General features: G+C 44.4%; 1 protein-coding gene across 1 annotated transcript in view; it reads right to left on the bottom strand.

Annotated features, from left to right (window-relative positions):
* LOC137426365 (leukocyte cell-derived chemotaxin 1-like) overlaps nt 1–11,942 on the bottom strand; it is a 29,823-nt gene extending 17,881 nt beyond the window's left edge. Inside the window, exons 1-6 of the mRNA XM_078770924.1 lie at nt 11,820–11,942; nt 11,592–11,696; nt 11,205–11,342; nt 9,717–9,860; nt 9,418–9,592; nt 9,261–9,313 (exon numbers count right to left, since the gene is read on the bottom strand). Of these exons, the coding sequence (XP_078627050.1) occupies nt 9,261–9,313; nt 9,418–9,592; nt 9,717–9,860; nt 11,205–11,342; nt 11,592–11,696; nt 11,820–11,822 (618 nt within the window). The 5' untranslated portion in view covers nt 11,823–11,942. The remainder of the gene's footprint in view (nt 1–9,260; nt 9,314–9,417; nt 9,593–9,716; nt 9,861–11,204; nt 11,343–11,591; nt 11,697–11,819) is intronic.
* Between the last annotated feature and the right edge of the window lie 10,198 nt (nt 11,943–22,140).

Here is a 22,140-nt window from a genome sequence, read left to right as displayed (position 1 = left end):
AGGGAGAAGACAGAGCAGATGATGCAGTATGAATGGAAGTGCTGGTGAGCAGCTTCAAATGAGGTATTGGTGAGGCAATGCTCCGAGGTGTGTGTGAGTGTACAAGTGATGAATGAGAGAGCATTGCGGATGAGTGTCATGGTGAGTAGTGAGTGTTGTGGATCAGCGCGAATGCGCTTGGGGGAGAGAAGGGTGCAGGCGGCACCAAGTATGAGAGCACAGGTGTGCAAGTACAGGTGTGTGGAATATATGGAGCAGAGAATGAGTGGTGTGGAGAGAGTTGGAGTAAGTGGTACGGAGTGGTGTGCGTGGTGCAAAGATGTGGCTGGGGGAAGAGTGGACCCTTTTCACGAGTACCCGGGGAGGGTAGTTTAAAGAATAGTTAGAAGGTATAGGTAAATTGTGGTTGGATATTAGCATTTGTGGTGCGGTTGCAGAATGGTATTGTGGATGGGTGCATTGGTGTGGTGAAATTGGCTGGTCGTGTGGCCTGCTAGTATGAGGGTGAATGGTTGGGCACTCCGCCACTGTTAGATGTCGGCCAGGTGAGGCCGCAGGTGGGCTCTGAGAGCCATTAGTGTCAGTGGGTGCCTGAGGATCCCGGGTGTGGATCGGGCAGCCCGTGCCAGAGAGGGCACCGAGGGGGTGAGAGTGCGAGAGGGCCTTCCCCAGTTAGTTAGGATAGGGTGAGGAGCAGGTGAGCTCGGTAGGCAACAACAGTGGTGGAGGTGTGCAGGTGGGCAGACCAGCTGGGAGCGTCACATGACCCAGCCACCGAAATTGTGCGGGAGCACCGAGTGTTGAATCGGGGAGTGAGACCCAAATTGATGGTGTGCACCACAGATGGTCAATGGGATTTTGGTTCTTCGAACCACATAGAGTAATGAGGGCCAATGGTTTGGCAGGAGAAAGACCCTGGGTAATGTAAAGTTGTTAAAGTCATTTAGGAAATAGTTAGGATTGATGAACCTGTCGCACCATACGCAGCCACTTACCTGAGGTGATGATGATGACTCCACACCTGTGTTTTCTTTGTCTTGTGTTGCAGGAAATGAGAATTGCTGTTTGGATTTGTGAGACGCATCACGACGTGGATGAGACATTGGGGTGATTCCATCTCTCCCTCCTTAGGAGGGACTGATGATGAGTTGGAGATGGCAAATTTTGATGAGAGTTGGAAATGGCAAATTTGATTGGTTAGGGGGGAGAGAAGACGAATTTGGTTTATGGGAGGAACGGGGAAGACAGTAGGGACGTTTGTTGATGTGTAAAGTAGATGTTTATGGGTAGTGTTGTGTTTTGTGGATACAGTAAGGGGTAAGGGAGGGGCAATGTAGGTTACCTGGTGGGGGGGGGGGGTGTACGGTAGGAACGTACCTGTCTCACCTGGTTCCCATGTGCCCCCAGTGTGCATTACCTTCTATTGCATGCACTTTTGCGCCCTTACCACCTTACTCACCTGTCTTCTTTTGTCTCCCACCTCCGAGGATCTGGCTTTGGGGCAGAGAGAGAGGAGAGAGAGGTGCTGGCTCCGCAGTTGTGGGCCTGTACTTCCGCTGCTTGCTGCCTGGATCGATACACCATATGGACCGCAATTCTTGTGGCCGCCCACAATGGACCGCAGTTCTTTTGCGGTCAAGCACCACCCGTTGATGGACCTCTGGGTCAACGTGGCACCTATGCCATACAGGTGAACCACTTTTAGTTGGCCCCCCTGATGGCCACAATTAAGAAATGGACGCGGTTGGCGCCTTTCTTTATTTCTAAAGAAGCCAGAAGGCCAAGTGCACTCCATGAAGGCAAGACCAGCAGCAGAACATCGGCCGGCTGCGACACCACCGGTGACCATGGACACTTGATTGTGCATTTTTATTGAACACTTTATTGGTGCACCGGATGGTGCTGACTGTGCATAATGGGGTGGTGCTTTTGGTGCTTGGAAGGGGTGCTCTGCACATTATTAAAGGCCGTAGGGCCACAGGGCACTCGTGGGTTGGTGTATCGATGCTGGCATGCGTGCTCTCCCTATGCATAACATCTGCATGTGTTCCTCAAAGAACAGGTCCTGGATCGCAGTGTAAATATCAATGTAGTCTTGTATAAATGATGCTCCCTACCAGCTGTATGTTTAGTTTGAGGATGCTTTCCGCGATTCGGTTATCCTGTGGGTGTGTTTCTGTTAGGAGAAGGGTGCAACGTCGCAGGGGGACATATTTACTCATTTGTGAACATCTGTAAAACTGTCGCACTCAGGGTTGAGTTAAGAGTAGAGGGAACTACATCTGAGTGCCACACTAAAGTAGGTAAAAATTTATCGGGTCGGGACGCCCCGAGGTCGAGAAGGGCGCCGTGTTGCGGATATGGGATTTGCATCCATCCATATCCGCTTGTAAATATTCCCCTATTTCCTCAATACTTCCCAACTCTCCCCAATCCCCCATTCCCTAGTCCCATTTTCTGTAAACAACACTCTGTAGACCCGACCTCCCCCTATTTCCCCCATTAAATGTCGCATCCAGGTCCACCGCATCTCAGGTAGACAACGATAGGACATCTTGCTTGTTATTCTTAGTCTATGTCAGTTAAGGTTTCGTTTCCATTAATTCTGACCCTTCGTTGCACCAGAATGTGATTGTATGGCACCGTTAGGAAGTTTAGGACCTCCCAATACCTCCCCGCAGCTCTTCCTCACAGTTCTCTTCAACAACAACAACAACAACAACAACGAGCGCAGGGAGTGCGCGTCCTCACTCCGGCTTGGTTGGTAGGAGTGGTGGGAGGGCACCAGGCCTTCCCAACGAGCCGCCATCGGACATGTGCTCGACGGGGTTACCCAACAGGGGCGGAACGTGGCTCCCTGTCGGCTCCTCGTCAAGGGTGGAGCCCGGTAACCCCCGCACCCAATGGAAGCGGCGGACCGGCCCCAGTTGGGGCGGAACCAACCAGCCGAGGGCGTGTCACTCCCCGCTGAGCATGCGCAGTGAGAGAGAGGTGACGTCAGATGCGCGCTGAGCTTGGAGCAAGCAAGACCACCTCCGAGCGCTGTGAGACCTCCCTGCATCTTTGAACCGTGCTTTATCCTGTCCCCGAGCCAAGGTGCACCTTGTGCCAGCGACCTACCTGTCCATTCCTGCCATCAATCCCCGTGTGAGTCTACCTTGTCCGTTTGTCCGTGGTCTGTCCGGGATTTGATAAGACTGTATTTAAGTGCCCATCTCTTCTGTGTCTTTACCTCACTCTGCCTTGTAATCTACCCCTTTTCTCCACCACTGTAATTATACCCTCCTCCGGAGGTCTTGAGAACTGTACCCCCCTTGCGTCGTTTCATCTTTCCCAGTCGTCGTGTCCTTTCTATCATTGATTTGGCATAGCGCAATTTGGCCAACGTCTGGGTGAATCGGGTGAGTCGGGAAGAAACGGGGAACAACTGTTCGGCCGCGGTTACCTCCGCTCGGTAAATAACATCCAATCCGCGGACCGTAACAATATATTCATATACCATTTATATTCATATAATATATTTATATATTAATTTATATATTTATATAAATGACATATAAAGATAGAATGAATGAATGAGTGAATGAGTGAATGAATGGGTTACGGTTAATGATTTGATTGGGTTGATGTAGGAACATTCTTTAATCATCAAAATTTATGCCATGAGGGATTTTTGTCAGAAGTTTATGTATCCAAAAGGACTCACGTTTCAGAATCGTGGTGTGTGATCGATTTGTGATTGATTCAATGGCAGAGATTTGAATGTCATTTATAGAGTGATCCGGTTGATTAAAGTGTATCGTGTAAGGTATAGATTTTCCCTGACTGGTGTGGAAGTTATTGATTTCTGACCGGGTGTTATTAAATCATGTGTCGTGTATTCTCAGTTTTTCCAACATATTGTTTGGTGCACTTTTGGCAAGTGATTAGGTATATGACCCATGTAGATTTGCAGTTCATATAGGAGGTGATGGGGAATTTTTGTCCAGTGCTGGAACTACAAAATTTGTTTCCTTCTAGTAAATGCTTGTGAATAATACATTTGTTTGCTGTGCATTCATAGAAGCCAGGGATCCTAGTTTCTTTGTTGTGGGGCTGTGGGTGCTTTGCTTTTACCAAGAGGTCCCTGAGTGTCCGACCACATCAAAATGATGTTAGTGGAACCTTATGCGCCTATTAGAACTGACACTCAAACTGAATAATTTCCAATTCAACGGACGACATTATATTCAAACTCAAGGTACCGCTATGGGTACCCCTGTTGCACCATCGTACGCTAACATCTTCATGGGAATGATGGAGGCCAAGATCAATGCACAACCTCATCACGGCATCTTGGAAAAATCCTGGGTACTGTTACGGATTCGTAACTTCCGTTATTGGGGTTTTCACCCACTTGACATGTTTCTGATATTAGGTATTATTATTATTCTCAAAAGGTTTATTATTCAGGAACAGCTATCTAAAGTTAAAAAGGTTAACTTAAAATGATACAAGAAATCGTGGACTGGAAAACGACGAGCGAGGAGGAGGAGGCGGTGAGACAGGTCGGAGAAGAAGCTGGTTGCTTTGCGTTCTGGATCGATCGTTGTCGAGCAAGAGACACGAGTGAACTTTGGGGTTTCCTGGAAAGGGATTCCACGATAGAGTTGTTATCGCTGAGACTGATCAAACCTACGTGTCAGGTTGGCGTTGGATTCGGAGGAACCATCGTCGGGTGATTACGTCTCAAGTGCGAGCCGTCCGCCATTTTGACTCATGCGCTTCGCGCGTCGAGCAAACTTTCCTTGCTTCGTCAACCGTTTCCACCGCGTTCAGACGTATCTGTGGTGTGTGTGTGCACCGAGGCTTCTGACGATTACTTTGCGGCTCGCCGACCGTGAACAGTGAAAGTTCGTACCTGGAGGGGGAATTTGGATTTCCCAGTCGCCGTGAGTGCGCCTTTGTGCCACGTTAACCACGTGACCCTTTTCTCCGCTTTGGGTCGCGTGCGCCTTGGTGCCGTTTTGGGTGGCGTGTCTGTGCCTGTCATCTGAACGAGATTCTGGTTTCGATTCGACATCGTTCCGTTGATCACTGGAGGCGACCAACTCTGAGCTCGAAAACGGGAATATAGAGACATTGGGGAAGGTTCTTTCCACTCACTTGGAACACTGAGTTACTTTATGCATGCTAGCTGATGGAATAGAGAGTGCACTCTTAATTGTCATTGGTGGTAATGTTATTCCTGTGTGATTTATAATATATTATTGGTTTGTTCGTAATCATTGGTGTTGTTTCCTTATTGATTTCGACACGGAAATATATATTTTTCTGCCGTGATTCCTCCCGGGGTTCGGTGGTATACCGAGACCAGGAGGTCGGAGAGGAGTTCGTAACAGTACATTATATTGATGACATCCAGTTCCCCGTACAACATGCATTTTAAGGCAATTTTCCCTGCTAGAGCGGGGGCTAGCCTTGCGGTCCCCATGACAATCTTCCCCATTTTGCCCTATTTTCTGCATCTCTCCTTGTTAACCCCCTTGCCCACATTTCTTCTTCCACCATCTTTAGCCAAGTCTTTCTCGGTCTTCCCCGTCCTCTACTTCCTTCTACATTCATTTCCATCACTCTTCTCAACCAGTCACTTTCATCCTTCCTCAACACATGACCAAACCACCTCAACCTGTTCCTCCTCACAGCATCAATCACAGGCTCTATTCCCATCATCTTTCGCAATTCAACATTTGTCTTCCTCTCTCTCAATCATCATTCTCTCAGTCATCATTCATTTCTCAGTCATCATTTGTCTGTCATCTCCCCCGTAGTCTCACACAATTCCAAAATGAATTAAATTTGATTCATCCGACCATCAAGTTTACATTCGACAACTCACAGTTCGAAGTTCACTTTCTAGACACATCACTCACACTTCAAAATAACAGACCCGAAACAGAACTATACACCAAACCAACAGACACTCACTCTTACCTTCTCCCTTCTTCATCTCATCCTAAACATACAATTATTGCAAGCATACCATACAGTCAAGCACTCAGAGTAAGACGCATTTGCTCAACAAAAATGGCACAAGAAACTTCTCTCTGCCAATTAGAAGCACACTTCATTGCAAGAAACTATGACCCTCACTCTGTGAAAGAAGCAATAAATCGAGCAAAACGCATACAGAGAGCAGACCTTCTGACTTACAAACCCAAACCTGCAACTAACCGTGTCCCACTGGTAACCACCTACTCTCCTACCTCATCCCAATTGCCAAGTAGTCTGAATAAGGCCCTTCCTCTCCTCCATCAATCAGAAACACTCGGCACCACATTTCCTCAACCTCCACTAACATCATTTCGACGTGGTCAGACACTCAGGGACCTCTTGGTAAAAGCAAAGCACCCACAGCCCCACAACAAAGAAACTAGGATCCCTGGCTTCTATAAATGCACAGCAAACAAATGTATTATTCACAAGCATTTACTAGAAGGAAACAAATTTTGTAGTTCCAGCACTGGACAAAAATTCCCCATCACCTCCTATATGAACTGCAAATCTACATGGGTCACATACCTAATCACTTGCCAAGAGTGCACCAAACAATATGTTGGAAAAACTGAGAATACACTCCACACACGATTTAATAACACCCGGTCAGAAATCAATAACTTCCACACCAGTCAGGGCAAATCTCTACCTTACACGATACACTTTAATCAACCGGATCACTCTATAAATGACATTCAAATCTCTGCCATTTAATCAATTACAAATCGATCACACACCACGATTCTGAAACGTGAGGCCTTTTGGATACATAAACTTCAGACAAAAATCCCTCATGGCATAAATTTTGATGATGAAAGAATGTTTCAGCATCAACCCAATCAAATCATTAACCGTAACCCATTCATTCACTCATTCACTCATTCATTCATTCTACCTTTATATGTCATTTATATAAATATATAAATAAATATATAAATATATTATATGAATATAAATGGTATATGAATATATGCTTGTGTGTTTATGTATGTATGTATCTCTATATTTGTATATGCACGTGCACCAACTGTAACATGAACGATAACTGTAAGCTGCGCTTCACTTCCGCTGACCTTGGGGACGGTGAGTGAGCTTTAGCGTGGCTCTTCCTTTTGTATGCATTTTCTACACACATCACACATCTTACACACATGTCACTATACATACTTATATTGATATACATGCCTGTTGTTTCTGTAGACTAAGAAGAAGACCGTTGTTGGTCGAAAGCTTGTCGAGAATTAAAAATCGACCGTCCTGAAGCTACGGCCGAGTCTGATTTAATCTCCCGATTATATATATATATATATATATATATATATATATATATATATATATATATATATATATATATATATATATATATATACTGTATATATATATATATATCAACGTCAATTAAAGATCGACGTCCTGAAGCTACGTCCGCGTCTTATTTCATCTCCCGATTATTTAATCAATGCAAATGAGACGCCCTGCTCGTACTGTGGAGTTTCTACTATTTATTACAGTTATATATATATATATATATATATATATATATATATATATATACATACACATATATATATATATATATATATATATATATATATATATATATATAAATGATCGTTTTAAGGCCATTTCTTCCCCGCTAGAGCAGGGGTTGGCCTTGCGGGCCCCATGACAATCATGGTTCCCTGTTTTGAGGCAATGTTTTATGGCCGGATGCCCTTCCTGACGCCAACCCTTAGTCGCCTCTTACGATGCGCAGGGATACGGTGTACCTATTCTAAACCGGGGTACACTCCGGGATCATTCATCCCAGCAAGCTGGTACTCAATTTGCCGACCTCGGAAGGATGACAGGCTGAGTCAACCCCCCTGGTGTTAATTCAGCGATCGACCGGGATTCGAACCCAGGATCCTAGGATCCCAAGCCGGCACCCTAACCGCTAAGCCAACACCTAGATATACATAGATACATACACATCATTTTTTAAAACATATTGAGACACTCATATTGTTTATGAAAAGGTTTACAAATGCAGTTTGTTTATTTGGGAGAACTATGCAGTCAAATTATTATCATTGTTGATGAAGCATAATGTATACAAAGATGTTCTGTCTGCATGAAATGTTGCATAGTTTTGTCCTAAACTGGGAAATTCAAAATACCTTTGGAAAATCGGACTGATTCGTAATAAACTTTTTGAAAATTTCAACCCAGGATTAGTATAACTAGAAGCACCCGCTCCATATGGAAGCAGCCGGGGGGTTTATGTTATCTTTATTCAAACGTGTAATTCAAAATACCTCTCGCTGTGTAATTCAAAACACCTCACTGCACTGGAAAATGTGGGGACAATAATACTGTTATGTAAAGGTTTGGGACTTGTAATACCTTCTCCCACCTGGAGCAGTGTGACACAATACACATTTCCATAGAGAACTACAACTATCGGGAATGCCTCTTAGTGGTGGTTGTACCCCCCATGCAAGTCACGGAGCAAATCTTCCAGATTCTTCCCTGCTGCCTGGATTTGTCAGGGCAGTGTGGTCACGGTCAGAGTGGTGATCTGTCCCCATTAACCGGCCCTTTCCTGCTTGTCTCTCTTTCTTTCTCTATTTCTCTCTATCTCTCTCTCTCTCTAACTCTGTTGTGGTCCTGACTTCGTGAAGGCAGGGGTACACCGTCTTGGATGTGCGGGATCTCTGAGTCGCTCCTGTAAGATTGATCGGCTGTCTCCGTGCCATGGGCTTGTTCGAGAGAACTGTCTGGAGCTATACAACAACAGAGAATTTGAAAAGTTGCATTTACATAGACATTAATATATTTTATATAGAGATCCTTAATTAGGCCTTTTTGTGCGTGCTCAACAGACGAAATATTTTCCCTATAGCTGAAAATAAGCTTGCTGTTTTTCACGTTTTCATCTCTTACTGATGGCATATGAAGCAGCCATTTTGAAAGAGTATGATTTCCTTTGATGGAATGCCATGAAACAATGTAAAAGTGTGACATTTCAATTATTAACATTACTTATTATTCCAAATCTCTACCGGTCATTCTTTGAGAAATAAGGATTGAAAGAATTTCTTTGGAGGTAATTCTACTTCACTAGAGTATCATGATGTGCTAGATGTGGTAATGTGATTCTGCAATTTCTGCACTTTCCTACATCCCATCATGATTTTATTTTTTTGTCAAATATCTTTACCCCATTTCTTTCATTTACACACCTCAGGATATCCTTCCTCCAATTGCCTCCTGTGTCTTTTCTTTCTTTCCATACCTGTTGAAGGTGGTTAAAAAAAAAATTGGTTAATATGTACTCACAAACCCACCAGAAGCCCAAGCCCACAATTGACTCAAATCTCTCATTTCCTCCATATTAACCTGCTTTCCGATGGTCATCGAATGGTTGCAACCAATACACAGGGCGGTTGGCACACAGCTGACTTAGCTTTGGGCCTAGAAATGAGGTGTCCCTCAAAGGCATAGAGCTTGGCATCCAAATGGGTTCTTGAGGGAGAGTGTCTTGAGAAATGGGAGGTCTGGAAGAGATGACAAGCTGTGGAAATACACAAAGGAACAACTGATAGTTATGAGGGGGAACAATCCTGTTATTGATGGCTTTTCCTCCATCTTTTTATTTTACAACTTCAGTTATAAACTCTATGAAATGCTCCAATCACCTTTTCTTCTTGCATTTGCATTTCTTTTGTAACAACAGATGATTTCCTCTTGGGAACCTTTGATGAGAGGCTGCCAAAGTGAAGATGAGGTAAGGCCTTGATGTAGCAGTGAGGGCTTTGATAAAATTTCACTGCAGCCAAACCCTGAGAAGCAAATGGAGAAAGTTGAAATGCAGATTATAAAAATGTTTTTAAACAGACGCGGTTGGGATGAGAGTTATGGTGCAAGCATGAATAATTGTGAACAAGTATTTGTGTCACATAAGCATCAAGTGAGAGCTTAACTTTGACTTATTCAAAGAGAGGCCCAAAGCCACCCTTATATAAAGCACATACCCTTATGTAAAGGGGCCTTTTCTATGCCCCTGGCTTGTAATACCTAACAACTTTTTTTATAGTACGGCAGGTAGGTGAAATATTTGGGAGAATTGTGCCTTTGATGATACAAGCACGAGAGTTGGCACACAGTTAGAGTTTGCCCTAAGGAAGATATTTGGCTTTAGGGCCATCGCAGATTTGTCCTGCGACAACAATGGCGGCCATTTTTCAAAAAAGGATAAATCTGCGATGGCCCTATAGCCAAATATCTTTCTTAGGACATACTCTGTGTGCCAAATGCCATGCATGTATCATCAAAGGCACAATTCCTGCACCTATCTGCCATACTATTAGGCCAACCCTGTGTACTTCTATTAGCCTGGTGTTGGCTTAGCGGTTAAGGTGCCGGCTTTCGATCCTGGGATCCTGGGTTAGAATCCCGGTCGATCGCTGAATTAACGCCAGGGGGGTTGACTCAGCCTGTCATCCTTCTGAGGTCGGCAAATTGAGTACCAGCTCACTGGTAATTCCGTGTGTCGCAAGGGGTGACTAACAGGGTTGGTGGCAGGAAGGGCATCCGGCCATAAAACATTGCTTCAAAAAAGGGGACACGGTGCCCGAAAAAGGCCAACCCCTTCTCTGTGGGGAAAATGGCCTCTAAAGGTGTTTTTTTTTTCCTGTGTACTTCTATTGACATTATTGATGCAAAATTTCATTCTTAAAGTCCCAGCTGGCTCCGAGATGCAGCTCAGAAATTGATTCAGTTTGGAAATTTGGTGTGTTGAGAGTGCAGGAAGAAAACCAATAAATAAATTAATAAAACTTTCTAAATGCTGGTTTAGTACTCCTGGGGGTCTGATGTAGAAATTAAAGGGAAACAAAATGATTGCAGGTGAGCAGACAGTTGAGATTGTGTAAATTACAGGGTGGGGTTAAAATTTATTGAAACATAAAATAATGAAAATACAGAATTACAGAAATCGATATATCGATATAATTACTGAATTACAGGAATCACATTGCATACTCAATGCACACAGTTGAAAAAAAAAATCAATTTGCCACGTAGTCGTGGCGTTGTTTGTGCTGCCATCTACTGACTACCAATATGGTATTGCGAGTCCAACGTGACAACTCATGTGAATTAATAAAGAGGAATGAGATTCTTACCAATGTGTAGTCTCGAATTTCAATGATCTGGTCATGACCTTGTCCAGTTCTAAGCATCTGTAGGTTGGTTTTCGGGTCAACTTCAAACCACACATCACTGAAGCCTCCATCTATCGCCACACGGAATCGCAGCGGCAGCTCCAAGAGCAAGCGGGATTGAGGATGTCAGGGAAGAAACGGTGCAGATAAATTTACCAGGATCTCAATCAGAATAGATTTTGTCTACATTTAAATAGTTTAAAGTTTAACATTGACGTTAAACACTCATTTATACGAATCCACCTCAAATTGGATCTTCATCTCAGTTAATCAAGAGCTGTTTACACACCTGGCACCTTCTCAACAATATCGTGTATCGTCATACTCCCTTAAATGATGCCCACTTACCTCTTTCTTTTGCTCCTCAGGAATCCTTACAGATGAAGCTACAGTCATGAGAGAAAGGGCAACTAAAACAGCCAGGTGGAGGCATGCCCAGTCATGATGTCCCATCTGAGGAGATGCAGAGGGAAAGAAAGAATAAAATAAACAAGGAGATGGTTCTAGAAAATACATGGAGGAGGAACATGGAAACATGGAGGACATGTCTGACTGCCTTACAATGGCTGGGCTTACCATTATGGAAGCAGAATGCACGATTGCAAAAAAATCCACGCTCGTCTCCAAAGACAGCAATGTCTGCCGAGGATATGGCTCACGGTGCCACGTTCTTTTCCTCGTTCCTCGTCCCCCTATACAGTGTGTGCCACAAAAGTGTGAGTGGAATGAGTAAGCAGGCCAGACCTATCAATAACCGGCCTGTTCTCAAAGAGCACACCAAACTTTCCTAACACACCAATGTCAATCCACATTCCTAGTGTAGCAGATGAAATGCTCAACATTCTTGCCACTAGCAAAGTGAGAGTAGAAAAATAGAGATCTATATATTAGTCTTACAGACGGCATGATGAAGTTAATATGAGATTGCACAAGCTCAGTTGTTAGTTGTTGGCTTTAACTATATCACTCACTCTTCTCTTCTCTTCTCTCGTCCAGACTATGTGCACAGAGCGTCAGTGCTACTGAAAGCGTTTCATGGCAAGAAGAGTTATGTTGGGTACTTTTCCATTGCCTTCTGAAGAGTCAGTCAGGTAGAGATTTTATTCAGGTAGTAGGTTTCAGGTAGATTCAGGTAGATTTTATTCAGTCAGGTAGTAATTTAGCCAGGATGCTGGTTATAACTCGCATAATCTTCTCAAAAGGCGCAGTGGGATCTTTAACATCCTCCAAGTAATGCTATGAGATGGGTGCAATGTGCAATACAATGCCCTGTCTGTGAAGTACCAATCCGACAGTTTATAGTTGTATCAGCAATAAAACTCAGACCATACAATTCAAAGGTAAGAGTGTTACCTCTGCACCATCCGATCAGACTTCTAAATTCTCTCTACAAGAGCGAGATGAAATTAACAGTGGAGTAGTAGGGCATTAATTTGGGACAGGCAGTAAAGGAATAAACCAGCAGGATAGGAAGAAAGAAAGGAGAAGAAATGCTGAAACCACTAAGTAAGAGGGTTGGGTTAGGAAGGATTAATGGGGGTAATAAAAATCATGGGTCAGAATGGAAAATGACACGAGTTGGTGGTTCACTGCCTGCTTGAAGCCCTGGACTTCTAGAACTTCCAGGCCTGGAGGCAAGAGTGGTAAAGAACGGCCTCTGGAAGGCGGTTCCTTCGATGGAGCAATGAAGAAAAAAGGAATTGAGGTGTGCAGTCTCCCTGGATTTTGGAAGTTTGGAATTTGGCATCTGTTACTGACTCAGATGACTGGTGCTCCAGACCCCAGCTCGATACACAGCGCACTTCAAGTGCTACAGTAAGACATCTCGAGTCGGTGGGATGTTTCCCATTGCTTTGGATTTTGACTGAATATCTCCTTGCGGGCATCGTTTACAGAGATTTTGGTCTTGGCATAGAGAACAACAGTAAAATGCTCTATTCATTCCAAATGACTGTTCTCGAAGTACAGTGCAGGGTTGGGATGCAGTGCTATAAAAGTGCCTCTGTTACCTCCGCAAACACTTCCACGCCTGCCATGCAAGTTGCTTTCCTTTGCCAAAGAATGCATATACTTCAATGCATATAACTTGCATTAAACACCGAATACTGCACATGAAAAATGCAAATAATTTGCATAAATTAGCATTATATAGCATATATCGTCAGATAGTTTAATTTAATAATGATTTAGAATAGTGATGATAAACAGGCAGCAGGTATTTCCTACATACAGTTTTTGAGCTTGGAAGTTGTTTTCAAACAACTTCCAAGCTTAGAAGAAACGATTTCAATTAAATATTAATAAACACATGTAATTTGCATAAATTAGTATAATATTACATTAAGGCAGAATTTGATTAAGTGGCTCCTATCAAAAAATTTAAACTATAGGTCAAACAAGTACCTGGAGAAAGTTTGGTGATTTTGTCCGCTCTGTCCCCATAACTCAAAAATATGGGTCGAAGCTGCCTGACTTAAAATATTGTAGTATTCGGATCTGGATCTACACCAAAATCTGATAAATTCTTCCTTGTCACACACCCAACCTGTGCACCAAATTTCATCTGAATTCGTCTACAACCTTTTGAGATATCCTGCACACAAACAAACAGACAAGGGTGAAAACATAACCTCCTTCCACCATAGGTGGCGGAGGTAAAGATCCAGGATCTCGGCTCACCTACGAGGGCCAGTCAATAAGTAACCTTAAAATGGCGATATAAATTCTAGAATGTAATGTGTGTAGTTGTAGACGACATATGTTATATCTATGGGTAAGAGTCATGTTTTGCCTATTTTAGATCTGGCAACATTGAGTGTATGACGTCAGTAGAGCAGTTCCAAGATGACGGCTCCGTTAGAAGCATGCACCAGGGAGGAGCAACGGTCTATTATCCGTTTCTTGGGAAGCAAGGGTGTGAATCCCAGTGAAATCCATCGCAGAATGAAGATGCAATATGGTGACGCATGTTTATCGCTGCAGCAGGTGTACGACTGGGACAGGAAGTTTAAAAGTGGAGTGTCCAGTGTGGCAGACGCTGCTCGTCCGGCCCGGCCTCACACAGCCGACACACTAGAAGTGATTGCAGGAATTGAGCGCGTGCTAAGGGAAATCCGTCACATTACGCTGGATGAAGTGTCTCCAAATTGAACATTAGCCATGGTTCAGCACACCATATCATTCACAACGTGCTGGGGTTCCTCAAAGTGTCGGCAAGGTGGGTGCTGAGACAACTCACACCCGAACTGAAAGAACGGCGAGTGGACGCACGTGAAGAACTTCTGCGACGTTACGAAACAGAAGGCGATGCTTTCTTACAGCGCGTAGTGACTGGGGATGAAAGCTGGGTCCACTACCTTCAGCCAGAAACGAAGAGGGCAAGCAAAGAGTGGCGCCATTCAACTTCACCGAAGCCCAAAAAAATCCACAGACTGCCGTCCACTGGAAAAGTGATGCTGACGCTCATCTGGGATAGCCGAGGCCCACTTGTAGAGCATTACATGCCCAGAGGGACCACAGTCACCAGCGCATCATACTGCGACCTCCTTAAAAATCATCTGAAACCAGCAATCAGATCAAAACATCATGGACTACTCACTACCAGCGTTTTGCAGCAGCATGACAATGCCCGGCCCTATACTGTGCGCACTACAGCTGCAACAATCAAGGACCTGCATTTTGAGTGTCTTCCTCATCCTCCCTACTCGCCAGACCTCATCCCTTCGGATTACCACATCTTTGGGCCACTTAGAGGCGATTGGTGGAACCACTTTCTGATCTGACGAAGAGGTCCAAGAGGCAGTGCACGAATGGTGACACAAGCAGCCAAAATACTTTTTTCGAGAGGAATCCAGGCCTTAGTAAAGCGCTGGAAAAAATGCATTGAACGCAATGGAGATTATGTTGAAAAAGAACACAGTTACACAGGTACATGCAATAAACAAGTTGTGAAAAATATTTTTTTATATTACTTATTGTAATATAAAATATTACTTATTGACTGCCCCTCGTACAATCATTCATTCTGTTTTTTTTCCTGCTCCTGTAGAATCAACTTCCCTATTCACTTCATATCATTCTTCCCTCCAGGTCTTCAAGACAGCGGTTCACCACCATCTTACTGTAATTCACCAAATGTCCGTCTGTCTGTCTGTCCATCCGTCCATTCGAAGGTACCGCAAAAACGGCTGAACCGATCGCAACGATATTTTGGGTGGGTAATCCTGGGATCTCCTGGAGTAAAATAGGGTATATTGTTTTTCCAATTTCAGCTTTGGCCTCCAGCATTTTCAGGTTTGGACTCCCGCATAACGTTATTTTCCTGGGTGCCACACAAACGGCTGCACCGATCGCTGCACGGCTGCACCGATCGGCTACACCGATCGGACTCGGTGACCTCAGACAAAGACCTTTTATAAGGACATGGGTTGAATCTCTGCTTGAGAGAATGCCAACCCCCTCCCCACCATCATGGTTGTCTTTCCAACTCACAATCCCACAAGATATGCGGAAAGGACGACCCAAAACCAATTATCTTATTTCTGATTCGTATATAAACATCATTAAAAGTAAACAATGACCTCGGCCAAAGTTCAAACGACGTGAGTTTAATCTCTACATGAGAGAATTCCACATAGCTATTTGGGCAGTGTATACGCTAACAGATCGCTGTCTCCATCGATCTTGCCAAACCGTAACACCTATCGGCTCAAAATCCTTTTAACTGTTGATTTGGTAGTTTTGACAATGAAGGAAACATTAACAATGTTGTTAAAAGTTTATTTTGTGATTAATTTGTGATTGGAGTTATGTTGTTTGGAATGAAAAAAGATACCGAGTTTAAGTAAATGACGACATGCCGTGAACATCGCGGATCGCCATATGCAGATTCGCCACGGACCCACTATCGGTTTCTATACATGAACGTACCCGTTTGTTTGCGAACGGGTACGTTTTTCATAGAAGTCTTTCACGAACTTGCTGTCCATGTCTGATGTGCGACTGAAGGTGCTACAGGAATGTGGAATTGATTGGTTTCATGCTTTCGCATTCGCCGTATCTGCATTGCCTGTTTGCTGCTGGCCTCCTACCCATGCGTAGCATGGGTATCTCACTAGTAGTAGTAAATGAACGAAATGCGGCTGCGGCCGGATAGTCAAACTCCGCTGCTTTGCAAGGCCGCGTTTTATTCCTTTTTTAGTACAGAAGATTAAATTCATTCAAAAAGAACCCGGGCAACGCCGGGTGCATTCAGCTAGTCTCAGATAATCCCCCATCTTCCAAATTCCCAGTTTTTCCTGAGAGTTTGCTTCTGTATGCATCTTTTCCACCCCTTGCATCCTCTCCTACCCCTCATTCCTCCCTACATCCCTTATTTGTACAAGTCTCCCTATATTTTGTCTCTCAAGTCTCAATCCTGCTGTTGATGTCCCCCCCCCCCCCCCCTTTCTTTCTGCTGCTCCATTTGTTCTGTTGTATCCTCATCTGTTCAGTGAACGAACTCTTCCACGATCCTCGACTTTGTACCCCAAAAAATCAAAATAAAACAGGACAGGCCACACACATTTATATTACGCATGAAACAGAAACAGCAATGAATACAGCCCCGATTTCAAAGAAAGACAAAATAAAAATATAAAACGAATATCAACAGATATATGCCGACAACTGAGAAAACGATAAAAAGAGCAGGAAGGTATTAAAAAAAAAAAAAAATTGGACAGATTGGGGATAGACAAAGAAGGCTGTTTGGATTGGCTAGGAAGAGGTCAGCTCAACTGGAATTTGGCTAGGAAGAGGTCAGCTCAAGTGTCCAAGATCAAGGACACTACACCAATGGATTAAAAAATATGGCAAGACTGAGTCAATAAGACAAGTGTAGGTTCTGCAAGATAGAAACAGAAAGTATGAGCCACCTCCTATCGGGATGTAAAAACTCATGTCAGAGCAGTTGTACACCCAAAGGGCACAACAAAGTGTGGAGTAATCCACTGGCATATCTGCAAAAGTCTCAATATCCCCGTTCCAGAAAACTTATGGAAACACGAATCAAGGGCAATCGTTGAAAATGAGGACGTCATGCTCATTTACGACCTGATGATTCCATTAAGTGCGAATATAGAAAACAAAGCATTGCATCCGGACATTGTACTCAGGAACAAAAAGGAAAAGACAGCATTGCTGATTGAGATACAGTACCCATCGGTTTTGGCCTAATCAATGCAGAAATCAAGAAAATGACCAAATACCAGGACCTCAAAAATGAGGTCAAGAGACCTTGGAAGTTGAGGAGCATCGAAATTGTACCAGTGATAATTGGAGCAACAGGAATGATGAAGAAGAACCTCACTGAGATTTAAAAAACCATTCCCGGGAATATTACCACAAATGAACTACGATTGGAGCCAATCCGGGGTTCTGTGGTGATCCTGAAAAGAGACCTTGGAACAAAACTGAAAAAGTTGAACAGCTTGGTCCATGAACACGAAGTGGAGGTGGATACATTGGGTCCTGGGAGGACTCCGTTTCACCTCCTAAAACCTGCAAATGGTGATAACAAATGACATGCACACACCTTCCTTACCTCTTGTACATAATTATGTGTTGAGGAGTAACATACAAATTTGCCGTTTCGTGGATTATTGTGAGAGGCTCATACCGCAGCTCCTCATAACTCGAAGTCAAGCCTCCATTATCCATATCGAAATGGAAGCATATCGTCTCGATACTATTGTAATGAGAGCTTTAGGCAGTCTATGATCTGACAAGCAATTCTCCCAATCGGCACGATTACCACAACAAAGTATCGTGCAAAAATTCGCAGTTTTAATAACTATTTTAACAAATGTAAATACAATATCTATCTATAATGCCAGTAATCTCTGTGTGTCTGTCTGTGACCGCTGTTTCTCGACAACCACGGGTCCGATATACTTGAAACTTGCCAGGTATATTGCTGGGGGCCCGAGGATGTGCCTTTTCAAGGTTTCATATTAATCGGACAAGTAGTTAGCGAGCTATGTCCAAAAAACGATTCAACCAATCAGAGAGCAGCGAGCTATCACGTGTGCCGAACGTGGCGAACAGACTCTGCCTCGGACGGCACATTTGAGAGCGTATTCATTTATTTCACGTTGGCAAACTATGTTGGCGTTAAACTATGTTTGAAAACTAATTTGCGATTCTTTCGCTTTCCTGCGCGTTTGTGCACGCTATGGCGATTTCTTTACCAAACTCCGCAAGCCGTTCGCTTTGGACCAAACCATTTCATGTAAATAGAGGGGGGGGATTGTCACCGTACTCGCAAGCCGTTCGCTTTGGACCAAACCATTTCATGTAAATAGAGGGGGGGGATTGTCACCGTACTCGCAAGCCGTTCGCTTTGGCTTTGCGAATGGACCAAACCATTTCATGTAAATAGAGGGGGGGGGGATATAATTTTAGATATATATATAGTACGGGCATGCCCCAGTCTATCTATAATTCCAGTAATCTCTGTGTGTGTGTGTGTGTGTGTGTGTGTGTGTGTTTGTCTGTGACCGCTGTTTCTCGACAACTACCGGTCCGATATACTTGAAACTTGCCAGGTATATTGCTGGGGACCCGAGGATGTGCCTTTTCAAGGTTTCATATTAATCGGAGAAGTAGTTACCGAGCTATGGCGATTTCTTTACCAAACTCCGCAAGCCGTTCGCTTTGGACCAAACCATTTCATGTAAATAGAGGGGGGGGGGGGGGGGGTTCTGTGGTCGTTGCGAATGGACCAAACCATTTCATGTAAATAGAGGGGGGGGGGGTTCTGTGGTCGTTACTGCCACGTGGTTTCAAAGTTTTTTTTTGTTGTTGTTGTTTGCACGCATGCTTTTTTGCACGCACGTACGGGCACCCACGTACGGGCACGTCCTAGTCTATCTATAATTCCAGTAATCTCTGTGTGTATGTCTGTGTGTATGTCTGTGTGTCTGTGACCGCTGTTTCTCGACAACCACGGGTCCGATATACTTTAAACTTGCCAGGTATATTGCTGGGGACCTGAGGATGTGCCTTTTCAAGGTTTCATATTAATCGGAGAAGTAGTTACCGAGCTATGTCCAAAAAACGATTCAACCAATCAGAGAGCAGCGAGCTATCACGTGTGCCGAACGTGGCGAACAGACTCTGCCTCGGACGGCACATTTGAGAGCGTATTCATTTATTTCACGTTGGCAAACTATGTTGGCGTTAAACTATGTTTTAAAACTAATTAAAACTAATTTGCGATTCATCGTAACTGCGATATGCGACCTTCCGGACAGTCAAATGAGGACGTCACTTCCGGACTTACGGATAGTCATAGTGACGACGTACTGATGCTGAACGTGGCGAGCAGACGCTGTAAGGTACGATCGATTGTCGTACACGTTTATAATAACTCTGCCGATACAGGCCCGATTAACTGCAGCGCCATCCGAGCTGCGGCGTCGGGACGATACATTCATTGTACGGTCACATCACGCACTTACGGGCACGCCCATGGGCCCATGGGCACGCCCATGCATGCATGGGCGAAGACATTTTTTTTTTTTTATTTGGCAAGGAACGGGCACCCACGTACGGGCACGTCCTAGTAAATACAATGCATGTGTAGTTTCTCTTCATATGCTTGTACTCCAATATGGCGGATCGCAAATGTGGTGACGTCACACGCACACCCTCTATTGAAAGGCGTGTTTTTAAACGTTAACAAAGCATCTGTTACGGATTCGTCACTTCCGTTGTTGTGGTTTTCATCCACTGTAAACATTTTTGATTCCATGTATTATTATTGTTGTCGTTTGAGGGAAATAGAAATTATTGTTTTCAAAAGGTTTATTGTTTATGAACTGTTTTCAAAAGGTGAAAAAGTTAGAGTTAAAAGAAACCGGGAACCGGATCGGGAACCGGACGACGACGAAGAGAAAGAGAAAAAAAAAGAAGGCGGAGTGAGTGAGTTCGACAAGAAAGCCGAGCTGATTTGAGGTCTGGAGCAAACTTTGACGAACAGAGGTCACTAGCGAACTTCGGGTTTCCCGGGAAAGGGATTCTTGCGACAGAGTTGTTATCGCTGTGACAGATCAACCTGCGTGTCAGGTTTTTGGCGTTGGATTCCGAGGAGAATCATCGTCGGGCCGTTACGCCTCGAGAACGGGCCGTCGGCCATTTTGACTTGCGCGCTTTGCGCATCGCGCAAGGTCTTTGCTTTGCTTCAGCCGTTTTCACTGCATTCAGACGTATCTGGTGTGTGTGTGTGTGTGTGTGTGTGTGTGTGTGTGTGTGTGTGTGTGTGTGCAACGTGGATTTTGAAGATAAATCTGCGGTTCGCCGACTGAGCCGTGAAACGTCCATACCCGAAGGTGTGATTTCCCAGTCGCCTGGAGGGCGCCTTTGGATTTCCCAGTCGCCTTGAGGACGCCTTTACGCAGTTTTGGCCGTGTGCCTGTAACTGTCATCCGAACGGGATTCTGGTCTCGATTAGACATCGTTCTGACGATCGCTGGAGCGGATCGACTTTGGCTTGAAGCCGGGATTGACTTTGGCTTGACACCGGAATCAACTTTGGTTTGAAGCCGGGAAAGAGACATTGGGAATGTTCTTGTTTCACTCACTTGGAGCACAGTGAGTTATATATTACGAAACTGATGGTACCATCATAGGATATATATTGATTGTACTTTTGATTACTATTATTGTTGTACTGTTATTCTTGTGTGATCTTAATACAATATTCGTTTGTTGGTAACAATTGGTGTGGCTTCACCATTGATCTTTGACATACAGAATAACACATCTTTTTGCCGTGACTCCTCTCGGAGCTCGGAGGTACACCGTGACTAGGGGGTTTGGGGAGGAGCACGTAACACATCTCGTTTGCTATTTAGATACATGTCGTTCAAATTGTTCAATATTGGGAGTCTCCCTTACCTGTCCAGCAAGGCTCAGGGCATCGCTAACTTTTTAGAAGTAGAGTTCCAATCCTAAACTGAGGCTGGAGGTTGAGCCTGCGCCATTGTCGACATGTCCGAAATAAGCGCATAGCGGACGATCCACGGAGCACACACAAACGATCAGCAGAGTACACACAACGATCTGCGGAGTACACACAAACGATCTGCGGAGTACACACAAACGATCCGTGGAGTACACACAAACGATCCGTGGAGTACACACAAACGATCCGTGGAGGACACACAACGATCTGGGGAGTACACACAACGATCCGCAGAGTACACACAAACGATGCGCAAAGCACACACAAATGATGCACGGAGTACACACAAACAATGTGCGGAGTACACACAAACGATCCGCGGAGCATACACAAGCAATGTGCAGAGTACACACAAACGATCAGCGGAGTACACAACGATCAGCGGAGTACACACAACGATCTGCGGAGTTCACACAACAATCTGCAGAGTACACACAACGATCTGGGGAGTACACACAAAGGATGCGCGGAGTACACACAAAGGATGCGCGGAGTACACACAAACGATCAGCGGAGTACACACAACGATCCGCGGAGTACACACAAACGATGCACAAAGCACACACAAACGATATGTGGAGCACACAAACAAACGATCCACAGAGCACACACAAATTATGCATGGAGCACACACAAACGATCTGTGGAGTACACACAAACTATGCACGGAGCACACACAAACGATCTGCGGAGCACACACACAAATTATGCATGGAGCACACACAAACGATCTGTGGAGTGCACACAAACGATCTGCGGAGCACACACACAAATTATGCATGGAGCACAAAGAAACGATCCACGGAGCACACACAATGTGTATACTCTCTTTGTAGGAGATGGTGAACAAGAGGGAGAATTGCCTTGCAATAAAAGTTCCTTATTGATGTG

Source organism: Myxine glutinosa, chromosome 1, assembly GCF_964187855.1.
Source record: "Myxine glutinosa chromosome 1, kmMyxGlut1.1, whole genome shotgun sequence".
NCBI lineage: Eukaryota > Metazoa > Chordata > Myxini > Myxiniformes > Myxinidae > Myxine > Myxine glutinosa.
Note: the sequence above shows the minus strand (reverse complement) of the source record. Positions and strands in the feature narration are given on the sequence as shown.